The sequence below is a fragment of the Phoca vitulina genome, unplaced genomic scaffold, assembly GCF_004348235.1.
Source record: "Phoca vitulina isolate PV1807 unplaced genomic scaffold, GSC_HSeal_1.0 scaffold18, whole genome shotgun sequence".
In the NCBI taxonomy this organism is placed as follows: domain Eukaryota; kingdom Metazoa; phylum Chordata; class Mammalia; order Carnivora; family Phocidae; genus Phoca; species Phoca vitulina.
The window spans coordinates 16,201,045-16,225,138 of NW_022589721.1; the positions used below are offsets into that span (position 1 = coordinate 16,201,045).

At 36.8% G+C, this 24,094-nt stretch overlaps 2 protein-coding genes across 3 annotated transcripts in view; one reads left to right on the top strand and one right to left on the bottom strand.

Annotated features, from left to right (window-relative positions):
• Window positions 1-17,707, bottom strand: part of MRPL13 (mitochondrial ribosomal protein L13) — a 47,216-nt gene extending 29,509 nt beyond the window's left edge. The window contains exons 1-3 of one of the 2 annotated variants that reach the window (XM_032415798.1): window positions 17,424-17,707; window positions 13,398-13,521; window positions 2,140-2,233 (exon numbers count right to left, since the gene is read on the bottom strand). In XM_032415798.1, coding sequence (XP_032271689.1) covers window positions 2,140-2,233; window positions 13,398-13,521; window positions 17,424-17,543 — 338 coding nt within the window. In that variant the 5' untranslated portion in view covers window positions 17,544-17,707. Of the gene's footprint in view, window positions 1-2,139; window positions 2,234-13,397; window positions 13,522-16,231; window positions 17,379-17,423 lie in introns of those variants that run through there. The other variant, XM_032415799.1, reaches the window with a different exon arrangement.
• Window positions 17,708-17,825: 118 nt separating this feature from the next.
• The window catches only part of MTBP (MDM2 binding protein), a 70,280-nt gene continuing 64,011 nt past the window's right edge, over window positions 17,826-24,094 (top strand). The window contains exons 1-4 of the mRNA XM_032415969.1: window positions 17,826-17,943; window positions 18,763-18,843; window positions 23,131-23,204; window positions 23,300-23,448. Of these exons, the coding sequence (XP_032271860.1) occupies window positions 17,826-17,943; window positions 18,763-18,843; window positions 23,131-23,204; window positions 23,300-23,448 (422 nt within the window). The remainder of the gene's footprint in view (window positions 17,944-18,762; window positions 18,844-23,130; window positions 23,205-23,299; window positions 23,449-24,094) is intronic.

Sequence of the window (24,094 nt, forward strand, 5' to 3'; positions counted from 1 at the left end):
TGTACTACCCAGTGATATGGCCTTGAAGAAAAGTTCTGTTGCGATAGAGGACTGCAACTGAAAGATGGAGGACTCCCATTATACCAGGAAACCATCAGAACATAGCCAGTTGAGTATATTTCATTACGAAAGACACTGACAAGAAATGACTGTATCTAGAGAGTGACCAAGAAATAAAGGCTATAGTCAAAGGGAAGCCATATGAAGAACTCTGAAGGACTATACATGTTTAGCCAAAGACAAATCAATGGGCTCTTATTGATCCCTTTCTCAAAATTATGTGAAGGATGTCCTGTGGAAGAGAGATAATTATTTTACACTGTCCAAAGAGGAGAACTAAGACCAGTATGAAAGCTGGAGAAAAACAGATTATGATTCAATAGCATAAAGAGCTTTCTAAAATTTAAACCATTTCAAAGGTGGAATGAATGGGCTGCCTTACAAGCCACAAGATGGCTATTATTCAAACATTGGCAGAGAGACCTGGATCTTGAAAAGTATGTTGTGGGGATTTCAGGTATCTTCCAAATTTGGGATTTTGTTCACCATTCCTTAAACATCTCATGTATTATGGTTCAGGAAATAGCAGTAACATGAATGACAGGAAACAGAGAAAAAATTGAGAAGATTGACTAAAAAATGAGAATAATCTAAACCAGAGAAGTTATGTGAAAAGCTCCTAGGAAAAACAAATACTGTCAGTAATAACTAGTATTTGGTATAGTTCTGTGGGTTTTTTGATTAAATTATATATGTAGCATATGCAAAATTAGTATTTTCTTAAATGCCAATTTTTGAAAATAGCTTTTTAAGTGAGATCTATAGTATTCTTTTAAGGGATGGGTTTGTTTACTTATTTATTTAAAAAAAAAATTTTTTTTTAAATAATCTCTACACCCAACTTGGAGCTCACACTCATAACCCTGAGATGAAGAGGCATCTCTTCCAACTGAGCCAGCCAGGCACCCCTAGTAAGACCAATAGTATTTTTAAAGTAATATATTTCAACTACCTATCTTCCTTGACAATGCATTATCTTTTTTTTTTTTTTTGAGTATAGTTGACACATGATGTTACATTAGTTTCAGGTGTACAACTTAGTGATTCAACAACTCTGTATGTTATGCTATGATCACAAGTGTAGCTACCCTCTGCTACCATACAATGCTATTACAATACCACTGACTATATTCCCATTCTGTACCTTTTATCCCCGTAACTTATTCATTCCATAACTGGAAGCCTGTATCTCCCATTCCCCTTCACCCATTTTGCCCATCCCCTCCACTCTCATCCCCTCTAGCAATCATCAATTTGTTCTTTGTATTTATAGCTTTGATTCTGCTTTTTGTTTATTCATTTATTTTTTATTTATTATTATTTTTTTAAAGATTATTTATTTATTTGAGAGAGAAAGAGAGCAGGAGCAGGGGAGCAGAGGGAGAGGGAGAAGCAGGCCCCCCGCTGAGCCGGGAGCCTGACGCGGGGCTCCATCCCAGGACCCCGGGATCATGACCTGAGCTGAAGGCAGATGCTTAATGGACTGAGCCACCCAGGTGCCCCTATTTATTTGTTTTTTAGATTCCACATATAAGTGAAATCATATGTCATTTATCTTTCCGAGTCTTCACTTAACATTATATACTCATATTGTTGCAAATGGCAAGACTGCATCCTTTTTTGTGGCTGAGTAATATTCCAGTGCATGTGCACATGTGTACATCATTATCCATTCATCTATCAGTGCACACTTGGATTGCTTTTCTATTTTGCCTATTATAAATAATACTGCAATAAACATAGGGGTATATATGTATCACAAATTAGTGTTTTCATTTTCTTTGGCTAAATACCTAGTAGTGGAACTAGTGGATCATATGGTAGTTCTATTTTTAATTTTTTGAGGAACCTCCATACTGTCTTCCACAGTGGCTGCACCAGTTTACATTCCCACCAACAGTGCATGAAGGTTCCTTTTTCTCCACATCCTCACCAACATTTGTTATGTATTGTCTTCTTGATTCTGGCCATGCTGACACATGTAAGGTAGTATCTCATTGTGGTTTTGACTGGCATTTCCTGATGGTTAGTGATGTGAGCATTTTTTCATATGTCTGTTGGACAATGGCTTTATCTTACCCAGTATGTGAGGAGTATACTTTTTGTTCCCATTTATTTCCAGAAAATGCAATGTGCCTTGTGTTCATAATGACAACATGATCCCCACAATCACCTAGATTTAAAAAGAACAAAGAAAGAAAGATTTTATATGAAAGCCATGACCTTAAGAAAAAGTGATCTTGGTTATTTATAAAGCTTTTCAAAGCCTAAACAACACATTAAAATATATAAAGCAAGTCACAGTGTAACACCAAAATCCTTGAACAGGATTTTGCTGTTCTGTTCTTCTTTTATATAACATCTAAGTATAGAAAGAATTGGCCAGACATGTGGAAAATCTCAACACTGGAAGGTAACAGAGAATATAATAAAGATGCCAATCACAACAATACATCTTTGAAAGGCAAACTATTGTTATTCCTATTGTCTTTTCCCATTAATAATCACACTTTGCTAAAATGTTTATATTAACATACCTTTAAATATCTAATACAAACTGTCTTAAAAATAGAAGACAAATTAAAAACAATATGCATATAGAAATAAAAAGGTATGTTTTACCAATAGGCAAATTGAAAACAAATGTTAAAACATCACAACTGATTATTCTTCTCAAATTCAGAGAACAATAGAGTACTATGATCTTATGCTTAACTACTAACCCAAGGCTTTTTCCACCCACATTTTAACTAGCTACATTTAAACTGCCACTCTCAACTATGACAACATGCATATTTGATATGACAGATGACCTGAAAATTAAAATATATGTATTAGATTAATTTTCCAGTGAAAGTACCTCTAAATTTGGCTGTTCATCTAAAACAAAACAAAACAAAACAAAACAAAACAAAACAAAACAAAAAACCCTAAAAAGTCAACATGCAGTTTTCGAAGAAGTCACTATACATCACAAAATCAAGTAATCAGAAACATTTTTTAAATGCCTATTATAGTAAAAAGGAAACTTAAAAAGATTCTAAAAGCTTATTTTAAAAAAAAACCTGAAAAAATAAGTATAAATAAATACCATATATGAAAACTAACGATTACATTATAAGATTCTACGCAGAGCTTTGAATTTGAATGACAGCATTTTCAGAGAGAAGTACATTCATAGTCTATGTGGAACAAGGGTAAAGGAATAGAGGATAAAGCAGGTAGGTTTTCTTTACCACAGTGAAAAGGAATCTAGAAATGTAAAGGAAAGACCCAGGAAGTTTGCTGTGAGTGGGTTGAAAAGATAGTTTGTATTTGGTGAATTGTCTAAAGTTCCTATAAGTGACCCATAGTGGGCTACTACGGAATGCAACTGGGCAAATGAAAAGAAAAACAAAGAGGGTGAGAAGAGATCTACGTCATTTCAGAGAATGCTTCAGTTACCTTAGTTTTCAAGCAGACATTTACAGTTGAAGAAGCTAAGGCCTACTAAGATTAAGTGATCTGCCAAAGCTCACATGCCATGTTATTTAACACCATGTTCTGGCTCTTTCCGTGACACTTACGTGGAGGAAAAATGGAATTGTTAACTTTACACAAAAGCTGAATTTATTTTTAAAATGTTACTTAAGCTGTAAGTATGCAAAAAGCACTTTGAGCTACTCCAAACAAAGCTACTCTCTTTTGTAGAGATCAAAAAGGATCTTTCAAAGGATATTAGAAAGAATACCACGGAGTAGATGAAAATCATGTTCTTTCATCTCTAAGGTATGAATATCTAATCTGGGAAAAGTTATTCTCTCCATAACTTATGCCAGATCTCTATTAAATATATTCTTAGAAGCACTTCTCTGACTCTAAATAGAACTAACCAGCAATTAAATATTTGGTTTTTTGACTGCATTACGTATTAAAACAAAAGCCAGTATCATTAAAGGCTGAGATCCTGAATATAGTACAATCATTTCTGTCTAAATTTCTTGTTAAATAGACAGATTTCATTTTAAGGTTTTAACTAAAAAATTATGCTTTATAATATGCACCAAATGCATATAAATTGGAACTCTATTGCCTGATGAAGAGATGTTCCAAGAGAAATTAATTCCCTTCAGATTAAAAAAAAAATAGAGTTCAGTAAGTAATTTTTAGAATAGGAATTCTGAGTTTATTTGTAAAAAATTCTCACCTTAGATGTGTAACCTTATTTGGCCCCTTTTTATAATATTCAGTGCTAAACTAAATAAATGTAATAAATGTAATAAATAAATAAATAAATATTAGGTGCCAAATAAATTCAGACAAAATCAATCAAAGTGGAAACTCAAAAGCTTCCCGTCAGGGAACTGAAGGTCTCATGATGAGTTACACTATCAGGGGTGCTTCTCAGTGCTACGGCTTCAGTGTTTTGGCTCGTTTTCTCCCCTAAGCCAGAACTCCCAATTTTTCCTCAAAATTGCCTGGGAGAAAGAGAAGTAACATTCATTCTGTATCCTCCACATGCAAGGGCCTGAGCTAGGCATCTTAAAATCACTTTCTACATTGTAAGTCTCACAGTCATCTCACTGCTACACTTGCTATTCCCCGAAGCATTATTCCATTATTTCTATTCAAAACACACACACACATAGAGGAATGTATACACAGATCCTCCAATCTTTTCTTCGTTCCATCCACTAGAAATACTCTCCTGATTTATTTCCACTTGCTAAATTTTATCCAACAAATTTAAGTTCCACATAAATACCAAGTTCCAAAATAAATACCAGTCCTTCCATAAAGCCTTTCCTAATACCAAAGCCAACCTCCTTTGATTCCACAAAGATGCCTGAATTTCTCTTATGATACTGACTTAACTCTATCTTGTCCTATTGTTTGTACAATTTTATTCCCTCCACCTACATTATAAGCTTCCTTCTGAAGACTCTTAATGTAGACTCATATAATGGGAGTTACCAGTCACAGTGTTAAAAAAAAATTCCTGGTGTTCACTTTAATGTAAATAGGGCTTGTTCTATCACGTCTGGCTCCCATTCAATTCCTTTCTTAGATTTCATGGGAGATACTCCTAGTTCTTATCTTAGAAATCAGACCATTCAAAATTGTCTGAGCTACTCAGATTCCATACAAGGGTAGATTCAGATGTAGATATATATAAGTTTGGCAGGATTCTCTTCCAAAATCTGCTTTATACTCCTTTTCCATTGATTGATTGATTAACCAACTTACTACTTACTAATGCTAGGTACTGTTCTTGATGTTGGGAATATAGCAAAGAATACAACTGAAATCCCTGTTCATAATAAATCTTACATTCTAGTGGAATGAGCTAGACATTAAACAAACAAGTAAGTAAATATACAATATGCCAGGAGCTGATAAATATAGGGGGATAAAGAGTAATACAGAAGTATTATTAATTGGTACAGGTTTTTGTGTTTTAATTTCCCTGGGACAAAGGCCCAAAAGTGCAACTGGTATATGGTAAACTCATGTTTAGTTTTATAAGAAACTGCCATATTCTTTTCCAGACTGGCTGTACGATTTTACATTCCTACCAGCAATGTGTAAGTAATCCAATTTCTTTGCATCATCACTAGCATTTTTATTGCCACTATTTTTTATTTTAGCTATTCTGATAGATGTGCAGTGATATCTCATTGTGGTTTTAATCTGTTCCCTAACGGCTAATAATGTTGAATTTTTTTATGTGTTTATTTGCCAGCTGGTCATGTATTTTGCTCATTTCCTAATTACATGTTTATTTCTTGCAGGCTGTGTGATTTTCAAATATTTCCCTTCAGTCTGTAGCTTGTCTTTTCATCCCCTTCACAGCGTCAAATCCTTCTTTAAAAGTTCTTTGGTTTATTAAAAAAAAAAAAGAAGAAGATAGCAGGAAGGGAAGAATGAAGGGGGGGGAAATCGGAGGGGGAGACGAACCATGAGAGACTAAGGACTGAGAAACAAACTGAGGGTTCTAGAGGGGAGGGGTGTGGGGGCAGGGGTTAGCCTGGTGATGGGTATTAAAGAGGGCACGTACTGCATGGAGCCCTGGGTGTTACACGCAAACAATGAATCATGGAACACTACATCAAAAACTAATGATGTAATGTATGGTGATTAACATAACATAATAATAAAAAAAAATTTAAAAAAATAAACCCAGGTTTAGGGGCACCTGGATGGCTCAGTCGGTTAAGCGTCTGCCTTCGGCTCAGGTTATGATCCCAGGGTCCTGGGATCAAGCCCTGTTATCAGGCTCCCTGCTCAGTGGGGAGCCTACTTCTCCCTCTCCCACTGCCTCTCCCCTTACTTGTGCGCATGCTCTCTCTCTCTCAAATAAATAAATAAAATCTTAAAAAAAAATAAAAAAATAAAAGTTCTTTGGTTTAGCTTGGTGGTTTTAAAACTGTATTTGATAGAGATGTCAGGTTCTGAGAAGGTGACTCACAGAAGCAAGGGTCCAGCATCTTCTCCCTCCTTCAGCCAGCGCAGCACTGCTTTGTTTTTTTTACAGATTTATTTATTTGAGAGAAAGAGCACATGGAGGGCGGGGGCAGAGGGAGAGAGCCTCAAGCAGACTCTGCGCTAGCGTGGAGCCTGACATGGGGCTCTATTTCATGACCCTGAGATCATGACCTGAGTAGAAACCAAGAGTCAGACGCTTAACCAACTGCACCACCCAGGCGCCCCTGTGCAGCACTGTTTTTATATATTGGGTCTCCATACAAGATTTGGTTTGAGAAATGTTTGAAAAATAGCTATTTCAATTTAGTGATACATAACAAAATTGGCTTTGGCCATTACGTTTGTTTCTAACCTTGAAAGATAAATGTCCAAATGCCTAGCTCAATGTTATTTTTGGCATCCCTGAACTTGTGCATAGCCAATATGACAGATGACCATGTAGGTTACCACAAAATCTACTGAGTGTAAAGACACTGTGATAGGAATAAGGAGTGCTGTTCAAATTTATTGATAATATCTAAATATCTTCCAAAGGAGTTAAGTATTCTGGATGTAACCTGAAGCAAAATTCTCCTTCACTGTTTTGTACGATGATATCCTAGGAGCAGAAGAATAAATGTGTAATTAAGACTGCAAAATTAAAATGATGCAGTAATTGACATTTGAAATAAATTGACACTGAACTCGATAGTAAGAAAGAAAAATACGTTAGCTGGCTAACTTTAAAAACAGCATCCTAAACTTTATTTTCTAACAAGTCCTTACAAGATGTAAATAATACAAGGCAGAATGCTAGAGATTGGACTAGATCTAATCTAATCTTTGTTAAACTGGTGTGCTAGCATTCATAATGTTAAGAACTGTTTGCAACTTTTGTTTCATTTCATGTAGATCAGGAGTATTTTAGGATAATCTAATAATAACTTTAGAAAATGCTAAAGAAAAGTTTCTCTCTGCTTCTTTTCTTTTTTAATTTTTTATTTATTTTTAGAAGATTTTATTTATTTATTTGAGAGAGAGAGAGAAAAAGCGCAAGCAGGGAGAGGGGCAAAGGGAGGGGCAGAAGGAGAAGCAGGCCCCCTGCTGAGCAGGGAGCCCGACGCAGGGCTCCATCCCAGGACCCCAGGATCATGACCTGAGTGGAAGGCAGAAGCTTAACAGACTGAGCCACCCAGGTGCCCCTCTCTGCTTCTTATAAATGCTCATACAGTCCTCCTCAATTTTTCAATCTGTAACCTGCAAAAAGAGTGGAATCCTCATGAAGAGTAAGTCATAATCCAAAAATTACCATGTGTCTTTTCTTTTCATTTATCAGTGACAAAGAAACAAGCTCAAAAAGCTCTCAGGTCCCAAATTCAGAAGGGCAGCTCTAATTAGAAAGAGGAGAGAATGCTTTTCCTAGTTCCACATCATTTCCAGCTTGACCCAGACCACATTTTCCATAAAAAATAATCTCGTAAGTGGAAATTTGGTTTTCTACAACACTTGACAAAGTCCACTGGACCTATAAAGTAGTTCAAATATCGTATATATCATGTTTAGATACATTATTGGTTAAATTTTATTACTTATTTATTTATTTATTTTTTGTTGGCTAACTTTTATAATCACTCCAGGATATACGACCATCATTTATAGTATTATTTTTCTGGGAAACTGCATGTCAATTTTCAAAAAAACATGTTTACAGTGATTGTGAGCACATAATACATGCTTAATAAATGCTTACCAAACCAATGAATGTTAGAAGTAAACTTACAACATGAGATGTTTGTAAGTAGAAAATTGCTTGCAATTTAAGTCTTGATTTTAGTGACATCTTGTGGAAATAAAAAGTTTTGCTGATATGTTACATATTAAATTATATAGTAAAACAAAAATAACTCCGTCTTTAAAATGTAAATTTTTAATTTCATAGAAAAGCTATTCTCCTTTACTAGAAAAGGATGACCGGAGAGGCAGCCGCAAAAGCTCGTCTGGTGTTCTAGGAGAATATTCTCATTAGGTACCTAAGGAATACTTTTGCAATAATGACCTGCTTACAGAATGCAGAACTTTAATTCAGTGAACAGATAAGTGCTATACTTTAAGGAAATCAGATTACTACTAATTTTACTTTTCCCCAAATTTTGTACTGTTTGTATTTCTACAAAAACAATCTAAGAGATCTTATGTACCACCTTGTTAATAACATTGCTAAGGTAAAAAAAAAAAACAAAACAAATCAGCAGGAAAACACAGCTTAAGTGGCTAAGAATCACCACACTGAGGTGGAATGGGTAATTTACCTCTGAGGAAACAAGTTCCTGGGTTCTGGTCCCAGTTCTATTATAATATAGCAGCTGAGTGACAGTGAGAAAGTCACTTTATTCTTCTGATTTTAGTTTTCTCACATATAAATGAGGCAGTTAAACAAAATATCTGAAGTCCTAAGGAATTAATTTCTATGATTTGGTAATTCTAGGACTATAGCATTCTCCTTGTCTGCCAAAAAAGAGATTTTTAAAGTAAAGAGATTTCTAATTAGTCAAGCATAAGTCTGCTCATCACCATTTTACTTTGGAAGCACAGGTGCTCCTCATTATTCATGGATTCCACATTGCAAATTTGCCTATTCTCTTAAAATTTATTTATAATCTCATTACCTGCGGTGCTTTCTTAGTCATTTGCAGACATGTGCACATCAGTGGAAAATTTGAGTGGCTTGATGTACTCGTTTCCAACTGAGGTCAAATAACGTAATGCACTGACTGTTCTCTTATTATAAACAAGTGTCCCTTTGTGGTCCATTTAGTGCTAGCTTTTTGGCATTTTTGTTCTTTTTAAAGTGACTTTACTTTTTAAATATCCCTCAAGTCTGATGCTCAAGTGCTGTGTAGTGTTCCTAAGTGCAAGAAGGCTCCAGTGTGTCTTACAAAGAAAATGTGTGTTAGATAAGCGTTGTTCAGTCATGAGTTACTCTGCGGTTGGCCATGAGTTCAACAATGTGTGTATTAAATAAGGTGTCTTTAAACAAAAACACATAAAACAAACAAGACTATATATTGATTGGTTGACAAAAAATGCTGTGACCAGAGGCTCATAGGAACCTAACTGTGTCTCTCCCAGAAGCAACGATTCGGTGTTCACTCTCATTCAGCATTCGTGGTGACTTTAAAGAACGGAACTACAGCGGATAATGAGACTGTGCTTGTAAAACATTTTCTTAAAAGTGTCATTCCACAAAATGTTTCTGACAAGCATTTCTGAAGGACCAGACATTATACTAAGGTGCCTGAAGAACAAAGATCAACATGACAGAATCCTTACATTCAAATTCTGTACTTAAAGATTTCACAGGTTGTGGGCTTACTTTGAAATTTTCATTAAGTGAAGAAAAAGATTAGAGCAGCAAGTATGAGAAATGGGGAAACTCGCAAGTTCTTGCTCTTACCCAAATCAAACCATCTACAGGTCTCTTTCTCCTAGCTCCAAAGATCCAAAATCTAACTTAGTTGAAATGCCAGAGCCCTGATTAAAAGTAATTTCTTCATTCTCAAAACTGGTATTCATGAATGCATATATCCACCAAAAAACATTTTATGCAGTCCAGCTATGTGTCAAACACCATTCTAGGCACTGGGCATATATAGCTCTGAAAAATTCAGGCAAAGTTCTTGACTTCTTAGAACTTCATCTAGTAAAGGTAGGTGGATAATGCACATTTATATAATATGTGTGATCAGTGAATGCTATTTTTTTTTTTAAAGGCAAGGTAAAGTATAGTAAGTGAAAGGGGGAGCTGACAGAGGAATTGGGGAAGGCCTCTCTCAGAATATAAATGAGCAGAAATCTGAAAGATGTGAAGGAATAAGGCATAAATTTGGAAAATCCCATGCAGGCAGAGGGAACAAAATGTGAAAAGGCCCTAAGACAAAAATGTGTTGGCAGGTATATTAATGAAACAGTAATAAGCCTTAGTGGATTATTCAAGGGAGGTAGGAAATAAACTCAGGGAGATAATAGGGACCACACCATGTAGGTCCTTGTAGGGCACTGACATAATTTGGCTTTTACTCTGATTCTCATTTGGAAAAGACAACTGTAACTGATCTGTGGAGAAAAGACCCTATTGGGGCAAGAGCAGAAGCAGGCAGATCAGTGAGGAGGCTTTTGGAATAACCCAGAGTAGAGAGTACAGTGGTTTAAAATTACAGTAGAAGAGAGAGTTAATGAGACGTGGCTAGATTTCAGATATATATATTTTTTCAGATATATATATTTCTTCAGGTATATTTTTTCTTTTTTTTTTGAAGATTTTATTTATTTATTTGAGAGAGAGAGAATGAGAGAGAGCACATGAGCGGGGGGAGGGTCAGAGGGAGAAGCAGACTCCCTGCCGAGCAGGGAGCCCGATGTGGGACTCGATCCAGGGACTCCAGGATCATGACCTGAGCCGAAGGCAGCCGCTCAACCAACTGAGCCACCCAGGCGCCCTCTTCAGGTATATTTTTTCATATATATATATTTTTTTTTATAGGGAGTTGAAAAAGGGAAGTCACAAATAAAGCAAAGACATCTGACTAGAGTAAGAAAAAGAATAGAGAAGCTGTTAATTGAGATTGGGAAACTAGAAGTAACAGGTTGGTTTGGGTGGGGGAAATCAGGAAGTACGACACCTCCAAGTTAAACACACATTAACATGCTGGAGATGTCTACTAGACACCTAAGAAGATTTGCTGAGTAGAAATGTGGTTATGTGAGTCTGGAATACAGGGAAAAGGTAAAAAAATGAAGATATAAATCTGGCAGCTATAAGCATAATAGAAGATAGAGATATGAAACTGAATGTGATTGCTTAAGGAATGTGAAGGGGTCCAAGGAGCAGGTTCCAGGGCACTCCTAATTTTTAATGAGAGAAGACTGGGAAATTGGAAAGTTGAAAAGAACAAAAGGAACTGGGAAGGAGGAGTTAGCAAGAGAATGCATCCAAGAACAAATGGAGAATGTGTTTAAGAAGAAAGTTCTTTACATGAAAACTAGCCTGGACTCCCCAAAAGGGTAGCTGCAAGAAGAAAATAAGGATTATTCTATATTAAAAGGACTAAAGAAACATAACAACTGAAGGCAATACAAAAACCTTGGTTGGATTCTGGTCTTAAAAAAAAGTAACAGCTAGGGGCGCCTGGGTGGCTCAGTTGTCAAGCGTCTGCCTTCGGCTCAGGTCATGATCCCAGGGTCCTGGGATCGAGTCCCACATCGGGCTCCCTGCTCTGCGGGAAGCCTGCTTCTCCCTCTCCCACTCCCCCTGCTTGTGTTCCTGCTCTCGCTATGTCTCTCTCTGTCAAAAAATAAAATCTTTAAAAAAAAAAAAAAAGTAACAGCTATAAAGGACATTCTTGGAACTACTAAAGAAATTTGAAAATGCACTGGATATTAAATCATACAATTAAATTATGTTTGTTTTGTTATGTGTGATAAGGGCATTTTGGTTACACAGGGGAGTATTCTTATTCTTAGGAGACACATGCTGAAGTATTCAGGGGGATTTATTATGACATCTGCAACTTATTTTCCAATGATTGAGTAAAAAATTATATGTTAAATTATATGTTAAAATGTTAGTAACTGTGTAATCTAGGTGGAGGGTATAATTCACTGTACTATTCTTTGAGCTTTTCTGAAAATGTGAAAACTTTCACAGTAAAAGTTATAAAAATGTAAAGGACAAATAACTCAGTGGAAATATGGGCAAAAGACATGTATAGACATTTCACAGAAGAAGAAATGATAAAAGGCCAATAAAGAGAAAAAGATACATAGCACCATTTGCAATCAGGACAATGCAAAACCATCAGGAGAGTGTATTTCACATCTACCAGAGTAGTCAAACTTAAAGAGAATGAAAACATCAAGTGTTACTGAAGATGAGGGATAATACAAACTCTGGTAGGACATCAGCGTCAAGACTAACTAGTTTCCCAAACCCAGTAACTCCTGTGCTGTAAACAGACCTCGGAGAAACTCATCCACATATGCACTGGAAAAAAGGTACAAGAAAGTAGTATTGTTTGTAATGGTAAAAGAAAAAAAAAAAATTGGAAATAACCCAAATGTTGAGTGTATGGGTATTTATTTCATCATCATTATAACTGTTAATTTTCTTTAAAATATTACCTATATTTAAATATTATCTATATCTACACACTGTATATGTAAACTTCATGTTTCAAAAAGCTAAAACTACGATCAATTGCCAAAAATGGTGTTGACAGGTCAAACAAGATGAAGAGTAAGAGCTAACACCTAGATCTTGCTGGGTGGTCCCTGAAGTCCCAGGTTAAGTGAAGTCAATCAAAACTACGTGTAACAAGCAGAAGTCTTTTAGTATCAAAACAACTTTTTTCTTTTGTATTAGAAAAGGGTTACAGAAAATCAAATCTATAATTAAAAACAGAAAGAGTAAACTTTCCATGTCCAGCTAGTTCTATCCATCTTCCTGGGGGAAAAGGTTTTTGGAAGAGAGGGCAAACTTATTTCTTCATTTTCAAAAATTCTCTATTCAAATGCACATCGCCATCTGAAGAAACATGTGTAAGAGTGAACATATAATTTATAGTCCCAATCAGGATATCTGAGAATGAAAGGAGGGCTACAGATAATTTTGCTGTTGTAATGGCATAAAATGGGGTTGTCTCAGGCAAACTGGTCTGTATGGTTTTCCTATGAATAAGCCAAATTCATTGTAGTGCCCCAGTAGGTTTTTTGCTGAATGGAACAAGGGATCCCAGGAAAAAAAGAGGTCCTTAGAAGTAGTTCAGTCAGACTTCTTCAAGATTCTATTCTGGTATGAAAATTATGGTTACTAGTGACAGATCTAAAATGATACTCACTCAGTTGATGGTATATAGGTTTATGCAATCCTTGAAGTTTAACTGATGCCAAAGCAGCCAGTTTGCCAGGGGGCTGCATTTTCCCATCTAAGAGATACCAAACCCGAGCAAAAGTGGCCCATTGCTAGGGGGAAAAAAAATTTAAAAAGAGAGAAAACAAAGAAAATTCTAATTAAAATGGAAATAATCAAGTTTATTATTATATACCATCATGACTATTCTACAGTTAATATTAATAATAAATCAATCACAAAGAGCCTTCATTTTGTATTCATTTCTATTTCTGGAAAAGGAGGGTCTTTTTTCATTATACAAAGATTAACACAGTAATTTTTCCTGCCTGCTTTTCTATCTGCAATATGGATGATGCTTTATTTAAAACATTTCAAAGATATATTTTCCTTTATATTATGACTTTTTTTGTATCACATAAAATAGAATCTGGAATGGTAATGAGAAACTCTTATGAAAGTAGAAACTGTTTATAAAGGTCTTCAAAAATATTTTGAGACTAATAGATATTAAATTGAAAGATGAGTGACCAACTGGGAACTGAAGACCATTCAGAAGTTCAATTCCATGGGAGAATACAGTAACAGAATATAGCTGGACAAGTATAGATGGATGATGTTGAATAAACTTAAATTTTAAGTAGCTGCTTTAGACATCTTTAGGCTGCCTCAGGCATAAACCATTGTCTTTGCAGTATCCATCAGTAACTTCAAACTCTAAGAAAATTCCAGCCCAGAAAGATCTCAACCAGATGTTTTCTCTATGCATATACATAAGTTGCTGAACAATGCTGGAAAAAATACAACCAGGCTAACTGGTTTTATTTTAAAATTACAAACTTCAAATCGGCTTATAAACTGCTCACCATTTCTGTTTTTCTCTCTCACTTTTCTAGTTTCTACTTTGTTCTCCTCACATATCTTTTGTCAGATTTATCTCTTAAGTATTTCATATATATATTTTAAAATTTTTTATTGTTATGTTAATCCATATTACATCATTAGTTTTTGATGTAGTGTTCCATGATTCATTGTTTGTGTATAACACCCAGTGCTCCATGCAGAACGTGCCCTCTTTAATACCCATCACCAGGCTAACCCATCCCCCCACCCCCCTCCCCTCTAGAACCCTCAGTTTGTTTTTCAGAGTTCATAGTCTCTCATGGTTCGTCTCCCCTTCTGATTTCCCCCCCTTCAGTCTTCCCCTCTTGCTATCTTCTTTTTTTTTTTTTTTTAACATATATTGTATTATTTGTTTCAGAGGTACAGGTCTGTGATTCAACAGTCTTGCACAATTCACAGCGCTCACCATAGCACATACCTTCCCCAATGTCTATCACCCAGCCACCCCATCCCTCCCACCCCACCCCCCACTCCAGCAACCCTCAGTTTGTTTCCTGAGATTAAGAATTCCTCATATCAGTGAGGTCATATGATACATGTCGTTCTCTGATTGACTTATTTTGCTCAGCGTAACACCCTCCAGTTCCATCCATGTCGTGTATTTCATATATTTTGACGTCACTGTAAATGGTATTGTATTTTTAATTTAAATTTGATTGATTGTTGCTAGTATATGGAAATGCACTTCATTTTTTGCATGCTGCTCTTATACCTGCAACCCTGCTAAACTTATTTATCAGATCTAGTAGCTTTTCTTAGATTCCATCTGATTTTTTACATAGAAAATCATGTTCTTTGCAAATAAAGACAGCTTTTAGCCCATACCCTTTCCCTACTACTCTCAGTTTAGGACTAACTAAGAAAAATTCAAACAGTGGGAACTGTATAGGACAATCTTTTGTCTTCAATAAATTGCAAAGGAAAAAAAATAGGAAAAAGAACCGATTTATTAAGAGAGAATTAAAAAACAGGAAATTATTACATTCTGGATCCTAAAACCAAAGGAACAGTAAAAATATTATGTATTTCTTTTTTTAAAATATTTATTTATTTGAAAGAGAGAGATTGAGAGCAAGAGGAGGGGGGAGAGGGAGAGGAAGAAGCAGGCTCCCCGCTGAGCAGGGAGCTCAATGCAGGGCTTGAACCCAGGCCCCAGGATCAAGACCTGAGCTGAAGGCAGAAGCTTAACTGGCTGAGCCACCCAGTTTTTATGTATTTCTATATTTTATGTATTTTTATGTTTTCTATATTTTTATTTTATGTATTTCTGTAACAAATTTTATGTATTTCTATAACATATATGAGAAAATTGAACATATACTACTCATTTGAGATTAAGGAATTATAATTAATTTTTCTTTTGTCTTTGATAAATGGTATTGGGATTATAGTTTTTAAAAGAATCCTTATCTTGTAGAGAACATATTGAATTATTTACTTATGAAATAATAGGAGTCTGAGATTCACCTCAAATTCATAAGGAAAGGTAAGAAGTGAATGGAGGTACAGAGGAAATAATATTGGCTATGAGGTTTTTGAAACTGGGTGATACCTACTTTTATATGTGATTGAAATTCTCCATAATAAAGTTAAAAAACAACAACAACAAACCCTCCTGACCTCACTTAGCCACTGCTTCATTTCTTTCCTCTCCTTTGTGGCAACATTTTTCCAAAGAGGTTGTCTTTACTCCTCATTCTCTCTTCAACCTACTCCAACCTGTCTTTTGCCCTCCCACACTCATCGCCCTCACTCTACCGCCTGCCAAAGTTACCAGGACCTTCATGTCACTAAATCCACTGTTCAATTCTAAGCTTCAGTATAGGTGATCACTTCCTCCTTCTGGGTATTCTTTCCTCACTTGATTTCCAGGACACCACCCTCTGCTGGTTTTTTTTGCTACTTTGCTTCTTCTCTTACCTCTTGCCTCTGAAATGTTGAAATGTCCCAGAATTCAGTTCTTGGTCCTTCTCTCTTCTCAATACACACTTCCTCAAAGACTACAACCAGACTCATGTGTTGAAATGCCATTTTCATGCTTAGGACTCTCAAATGTAGAAATTTACATCTCTAGCCTGGACCTTTTCCCCCCAACTCTACATTTGTATTTAATTGTCCACTTGGCACCTGCCCCACAGTGCTTTTTAAACCATATGTAGCAAAGACTAGTTTTTCCCCATTCCATTGCAGATCAATTATTCTGACTAAAAATAACCCCAAACTTTGTTTAAAAAAATTAAAATACTGCTATATCATCAAATTGCTATAAAAGTTTTAAAATGTTTAAGCTTATTTCCTGTATATGCCTCATCCAGGAGAGGTAACAAACAGTTCAAGAAAGCAATCACACTTGGAGCAGAACTTGGCTAAGAAGCATCTCAGACCAACATACCCAAAACTGAACTGCTCTTCCACCTGAAACCTGCTTCAATTTCAGTCTTCCGTATCTCAGCTGACCGCACGGAAACAAAAAACCTTGGAGTAACCCTTGTTTCTTCTTTTGTTAGCTCACATTCAATTCTTCAGGAAATCCTTCTGGCCCCACCTTCAAATAGAACCTCACCACTTTTCAACACTCATCGCCCTCACTCTACCGCCTGCCAAAGTTACCGGGACCTAGTTTGATTTGTGCCACCATCATGTCCAGCCTGGATTACTGCAGTTGGTCTCCAAACGGATTCTTTGTTTCTATCTTCCATCAATCCCCATCTCTGAACAGTCTAAACTCAGCGGCCAGAGTGCTCCTTTTAACACCTAATGACATCATGGCTCCTGGCTCCAAATCTTTCAATGGATCCTCATTTTACTCAGTAACGAACAAATTCTCACAATGATCTACAATGCCCTATCTGATCCTCCTTATTACCTCTGACCTTCTCTCCGAATACCCTTTCCGGGGCGGGGGACATGAAAAGGGCTGGCTGAAAAGAGAAGAGTGCCAAGAGAACAGCGAGCAGTAGCCAGAATCACGACCCTCGTATATGCTTTCCCGAGGCATCCTGGCTTTCCTGTCGGCTTTCCTGCCGACTCAGCATCACTAAATCCACCCGAGCCACTGACTTTCTTCTGCCGGTGTAATGAATTCCATCAAGCTACAAGAGTTCGAGCTCACCTGGGGTGCCTTAGAGAAACTCGACATGTCTCCCCCACCAGCAGGACCGTCCTTTTCCCAGGATCCAAGGCCAGACCTCAGCATCACTAGCCCGGCGGGAAACGTTACAAACCCAAGCATGACAGTTCCTAGGCCAGCCAGGCCTCGTCAGCTTCTCTGCTCTTCCTGGGTCTCCTCCAATCTTCCCATGGTAGCAGTTTCATCATGAAAGGAGGAAATAATGCAGCTATTGAGAGAATAACTCCCCAAAAGAACCCACCGGCCGGAAAAGCTGCAGCAAACAGACGAGGGCGCACAATTTCCAGCCGACCAAAAGTGGAAGGGAACCGGAAGTATATCAGTAGCGCGCGACTGTTTGGATGTGGAAACCGGGACTTGAAACAGTAGTTCAGCTCTAAGGAGATGGATCGGTACCTACTCCTCGTGATCTGGGGAGAAGGAAAAGTCCAGTACGCAGCGGGTGGGGAGGTGGAGCATGGGCCTGGGGAGTTTTCCGTGGAGGGTAGCGAGAAGCTGCCGGGTAAGCGCGGGGCTGAGAAAGAGCGGGAACGGCTTGCGGGGAGGGAAGAAATTTAAGTTTGAGATCCAGTTCTGCCGGGGAAGGACCTATCTCGAGTTCTCCCGGGGATTTGTTTCTCTCTGGGATCGGCCCAATAAGGGCTGACAAATGTCGTTATCTTAATGGAAAAATAAGGACAAATTTGTGAATGCAAAATCCCAGCGCTCAGAAGTTCTTGGCACAGTAAAAATTTAATTGAACAATTCTCAGTGCTTTAGGAATGGAATGTCTGCTTGTTGGAAATATATGCATTCAGTAGTGTTTCCGCCTCCTGTGTGTTCCAAATGCAGGTACAGAAAGGAACAAGATGGAAAAGGGGCTTACTCTCCTAAAGTTTACATCCTAATGGGAGGAGACATCCTACACATAAACTAAGCTAAAAAAAAAAAAAAAAGGTCAATTTAAAACAATTGTAACCGTTTGAAATTGCACTCCTTTTTGGCGTTTCTGTCTAATCCGTGTTCCATTTTATTTGTTTTGATTGGGCAAGCATTTTGAGGAGAAAATATATGTGGTTGTATATAGAGTATTGTGGTAGAGTTTCCCTTCTCCGCTTAAAGTTATTCTTTGCGGGGATTTTTGAATTTGTGTTAACTGGCTAGCATATACAAACTGGGCGCCTTTCTTCTCTGTTTGCATTTGATTTATTATATTGAAACTAGAAAATGTGTAGTTCTTTTATGTACCATATAATGTTCTTGAGAGTCTCTGATGGTGAAATTGGAATAGGCCTAGATTACATGACTCTTGAGCCCATTGAGTTAGTCTTTTCTTTTTCAGACTTAAGAGCAGCAAATGTTTATCATCTCCTGAAAAGAAGCATTAGTGCTTCAATGAATCCAGAAGATAGTACTTTTCCCGGTAAGTATAGCACAAACCCCTTATTTCTCTGACACTGCATTTGTATTGGTAGTAAATTTAATTAATTTGGTCACTTAAAGTTACAAGAGATATTTGTTGACTGTGCATAAGCCACTGGGATAGGGAATTAAGGAAATACAAACCTGAAAAAGATGATATCCCTCTCATCTTGCTGCTTCAATGTAATCAAATTGTATGGAAATTACTTTAGGTTCTCAGCTTGACTTTGTTCCCTTTATGGGATTTTTTTGCCCATCTTTAGTTCCATATAAAATAGGGTAATGTGGCATTATTAGAAGGATTTGCAATTTTGTCCTGAGTACAAATACATTAATGCTCTTACACCCATTTCTTACCATTTTTTTCCACCCTTACCTCTTAACAGATTCTCTTTAAAGCACTTCATAATTGTTAAACACAGTGATCCTTTCTCCATTCTTATCTGTTTTAACTTTTTCTAAGTATTTGGCTTTTTTGACCGCACCTTTGCTTTTGTAAAAATCTTTTTTCCTGTGGTTTCTATTAGCATTATACAGATCCATCTATCTATTTATTTATTTATTTATTTATTTATTTATTTTAAGATTTTATTTATTTATTTGACAGAGTGAGACACAGCGAGAGAGGGGACACAAGCAGGGGGAGTGGGAGAGGGAGAAGCAGCCTTCCCGCTGAGCAGGGAGCCCGGCGTGGGGCTCGATCCCAGGACCCTGGGATCATGACCTGAGCCGAAGGCAGACGCTTAACGACTGAGCCACCCAGGCGCCCCCATCTATTTATTTTTTGATAGTTATCTTCTCTTTTACTTCCTCTTCTTGGCCTCTGAGAGTGTCTTTCAAAGGCTCAGAGAAAAGAGATAACCAAAACAGGCCAAGGCCTAAAAGCTGAAGGAAGCTTCTGGAGATGCTAGGGATAGGGTGCTCATTTTGATAACGTAATTCTCATGACTGTACTGTCTGTTCCTTTCTCTCTTCTTTCATTAGAGAACCTCTTGTCTGTCAGGTTTAAACTGTCACCCTGGGGAAGTTATTTCTAATGTTTTGTGCTGCCGTAGTCCATTTGCCCAGTTGCAGTAGTACTCATTAAATTTTCAAGCTGGTATAATTTAAGTCAGTACTGCTATTACTGCAAGAAAGATTTTCTTTCACTTGTGCCTTGAAAGTATACATTAAAGAGCTATTGGGAGCATTCTAGGAATTCTCGTGATAAATTTCACTTCCTGTTTGGGTGGATAGACATTTCTTATCCAGGCAGTCCTTGTTTGCCCAGTAATCTGGGACTATGTAAGTGATTGCACACTGAAACCACGCTAAGCAATCCTAATAGGGAAAAAAATCACAATTGTTCCATGACATTTTTTGTCAAAACATTAAAGTCTCTCACTGTTGGTTATACATGTAGAAGAAATGGGGGAAAAAAAACCCAGTAAAACTAATAGTTATTTCAAAGGCTGTAATTTGAAGCATTAGAAGCATTGAGAATTAAAGTGTTTCTTCTTATTATTCTTCTTTTTTTTTTTTTGTAAAAACTTTATCAGAAGTAGGTTGAACAGTTCTTGTCACTTTCTTGTCATCATACAACTTAGGATATAGAGTGAGCATCTCCTCTATGTTTCAGTGAATTGCTGTACTCCCAAGTTTGTATTAGCTTCCAGTGTTTTATCCTTTGCACTTTTAATGTCCTGAAATATCTCTGAGTTCCTTTAGTGCAAAGGTATTTGCCAACGTCATTTTTCTCTGAGACGTCTTCATCCTTTTCATCACAATGTTTTTTATCACAGCAGCTATTTCTAGAATCCAATTACATTAGATTTGAATATCACTTTGTGTTTTTTGCTGCGCTTTCATCTTTTTTTTTCCTTTTGCCCATTTCCTCTTACCATTATCCAATTCTCTATAATATGTGGATTTAGCACTGGGAGACAAGAAGGAAACACAATTACATACTTGTCCTCTATTCATATGAACTGAATAACAGATGTGCAGTGACCAATCAACAAACTTGGAAAGTAGCAATGCGATTGGTCACTGATCATGATACACATCTTTGATTTATGTAGTGATTTGCGATCCGAGAAGCTAGCAGTGACATTTTACTTTATGCAATTACGGTTCATTAATAAACCTTGGTAACTGGAGTTTGAACCAATTTTGGGGGGACCAGGAGTTATTGAAACCATGGTAACTGAAATCTGCATATCAGAACCATGCAAAGAAAGAACTGCTCATATTGAATTTCTTACCCTGGGAGCATTATTGCTTTCAGTAATATGGCAAGTTTGAGAAACTGGAAGTGCATTATGATTATAATTGAGCTAAGGCTGGAAAGGTAGGCATAGCTATATGGAGGACTTTGTAAATCATGTCGGGGTGTTTGGACTTTATCATAATAATAATTAGCCATTAAAGGCTTTAATGAAGGAAGAGACGTGCCATCTGTGTTAGTGAAGTATTCTGGCTACAGTAGAGTAGACAAATTTGAGAAAAGTGTAGTTATGAAGGGGCTGCTGCAGAAGACCAGCTGAGAAATAAGAGAGGCAGTCAGGGTAGAGGAAAATGGATAGATCTAAAGGAAATTATAGAGGTAGAATCCACCTGACCGAGTGTTGCATTGGTGTGACTTAGGAGAAGGGAAGAGGAGAAAGCAATCAAGAGTGACATTAGGTTTCTGGCTTGGCTATAGTGTAGATGGTGGCATTTAGTGAGGTAAGAGAATTAGGTTTTGAGGGACTAGGACGAGTCCAAATTAGAACATGTAAATACTCTAAACAGTTGCCTGTAAGATGTCAAAGTGAAAATGTTTTGTAAAAGTTGGATACCTGTGTCCAGAACTCAAAAGGCTGGAGATAAAAAAGATTATAGAATCATCAATATATAGATGTCAGTTCAAGCTGTGAGAAAGGATGGGATTTATGGACAGTGAAAAGAGCAGAAAATTTTGAACTGAATCCCAGTATTTAAAGGAACTGAGCACTGGTTTTTAAAGGCATGAGGAGCACCTGGAAAGATAGCTTCCACAGAAGCCAAGTGTTTTAAGGGAGAAAGATGACAACTGTGTCATCTTTGATTCCTTTCTTACTCTTATGTTGAGAGGTCAAGTAACAACAGCTGTAAGAGCTGCCACGTTTAGTAACATGCTAGTTATTATTGCCTTTAGGGGGTATAGTTACAGTGGCATATTGGAGACAAAAAAAAAAAGATTGAAATGGATTTAGAGGGGAGTAGAAAATGTGATGAGGAAATAGGGACAGTCAAGTGTAGACAATACTTACAGTTTATCCTTGAAGAAGAGTAAAGAAATAGTACTGTCTAGCAAAGGGAGGTGATTTAAAGGAGATTTTTTTTTTTCCCTCTAACTTGAGGAATATCTGTGCAAACTTAAATGCTAATGGGACGGAACTGACAGAGGAGGAGAGCTTGAAGGTGCAAGAAAGATCGTCTAATCAGGGGTTTGGGGTCCCAGTGGAAGTCTGAGGGATAACATTGAATTGAAAGGGCAGTACTCCTCATGTACTCACAGAAAGTAATGAGGAAAGACTAATGGGAATGCGAGTAGTGTCCTATGTTTCCTGACAGCATATTTGGGAGTAATTACCTAATAATGATTTCTATTTTCTTAAGGAAGTAGGAGGTAAAGTCTTTTGCTGAGGCTGTTGGCAGAAAGCGGTAATTAGCACTTAGCATGTTACCTAGCTCCCAGGAGTTAAGCTTCATTTCTCATCTCTCCTGTGAATCCAGTTTCTTTACATAGTTCTACATTCTTCGTGGCTCTAGATTGACATGCACCCTGGAGATGACCCTTAAGTTCACATCCTCATGTCACATTCTGGTCTCCAAGAAGAGAATCTTCCCTACGTTTAGGCTGTAGTTGTATCTCCTCTCTCTCTAGCCAGGATGAACCAGACCTTCATGGTCTTTGAAGAGGGGATCGTTTTTCCTAAAATGACTTACACACTTTTGTGTGACTCAATAGTAATTAGTGGGTGTATTTTTTTGGTAGACTTTAGTGTTTAAAATGGTGAATAAAATAGTATGGATTTCGATTTTGACAAAATAAAAGTGTTCATTGCGAGTGAATAATTTTGCTCTTTAGGCAGATTGTTCTTTTAAATTTTTATAGATTTTAAAAAGATCCACGTTATATGTAAATGCGTAGATACACACACACATATCTTAAAGAACTATATAATATGTATCAAAAATTATATAATTCTTTAAGTATATATGCTATAACATCTGCTTACTTGTGGTATGCCTTTCTTCTAATAATCATGGTTTTGTTTTCAAGCATGTTCGGTAGGCGGTATACCTGGTTCCAGGAAGTGGTTCTTTGCAGTGCAGGCAATATGTGGATTTTATCAGGTAACAGAAATGAAAAAATAGCCATTAGTAAATGTCTTTGTTAATATAAATAATTTCAGGAACGCATCATTTAATGCAGTCTTTTCATGTATTAGTTTTGCAGTTCTGACTGGGAAGAGATACATTTTGGTATGGAAAAAGATGAAATTGAAGATGTTCTTCAAACAAATATCGAAGAATGTTTGAATGCTGAGTGTTTTGAGGAAGAAGATAGTAATAGCAGAGAATCATTATTCTTGGCTGAGTATGCTTATAATAGCTTACTTTCTATAATATCTTTCTATAGTATCTTTAAAATACTTAACATTAGATAGTATTTTAGCCACAAGAGTGAAGGTTAAATGTTTTAGCTATCAAAAGGGAATTTTAGTTAATTGAAATTGTCAATTCTTTATCTTGGAAGATAGGCAATTTGGGCCTTTTATTTGAGTAAAACTATTTAAAATGGAAAATGGGCATCTGCAAATGTTTAGTTTCTCAAGCTGAGAAAATTGCAGGAATCATAAAAAGTGATACTCTAATTAATATGTCACTCTCCCTTTTTTTTTAAGATTTTATTTATTCATTTGAAAGAGAGCAAGCACAAGCAGGGGGAGCAGCAGACAGAGGGAGAGAGAGAAGCAGGCTCACCCAGCAGGAGCCCTACGCGGGGCTCAATCCCAGGACCCTGGGATCATGACCTGAGTTGAAGGCAGACACTTAACGACTGATCCACCCAGGCGCCCCAATATGTCACTTTCTTAAAGATGAATTCTGCCTGATTATGAATTTTAAGAGCTTGACTAGAAACTTTATTTAAGATTAATAACTGGCATTCAAACTCAAACTCTAAAAGTATGATTTTCATTTTGCTATTTGAGGTTGAAATATTTGATTTCGTCAATTTATGT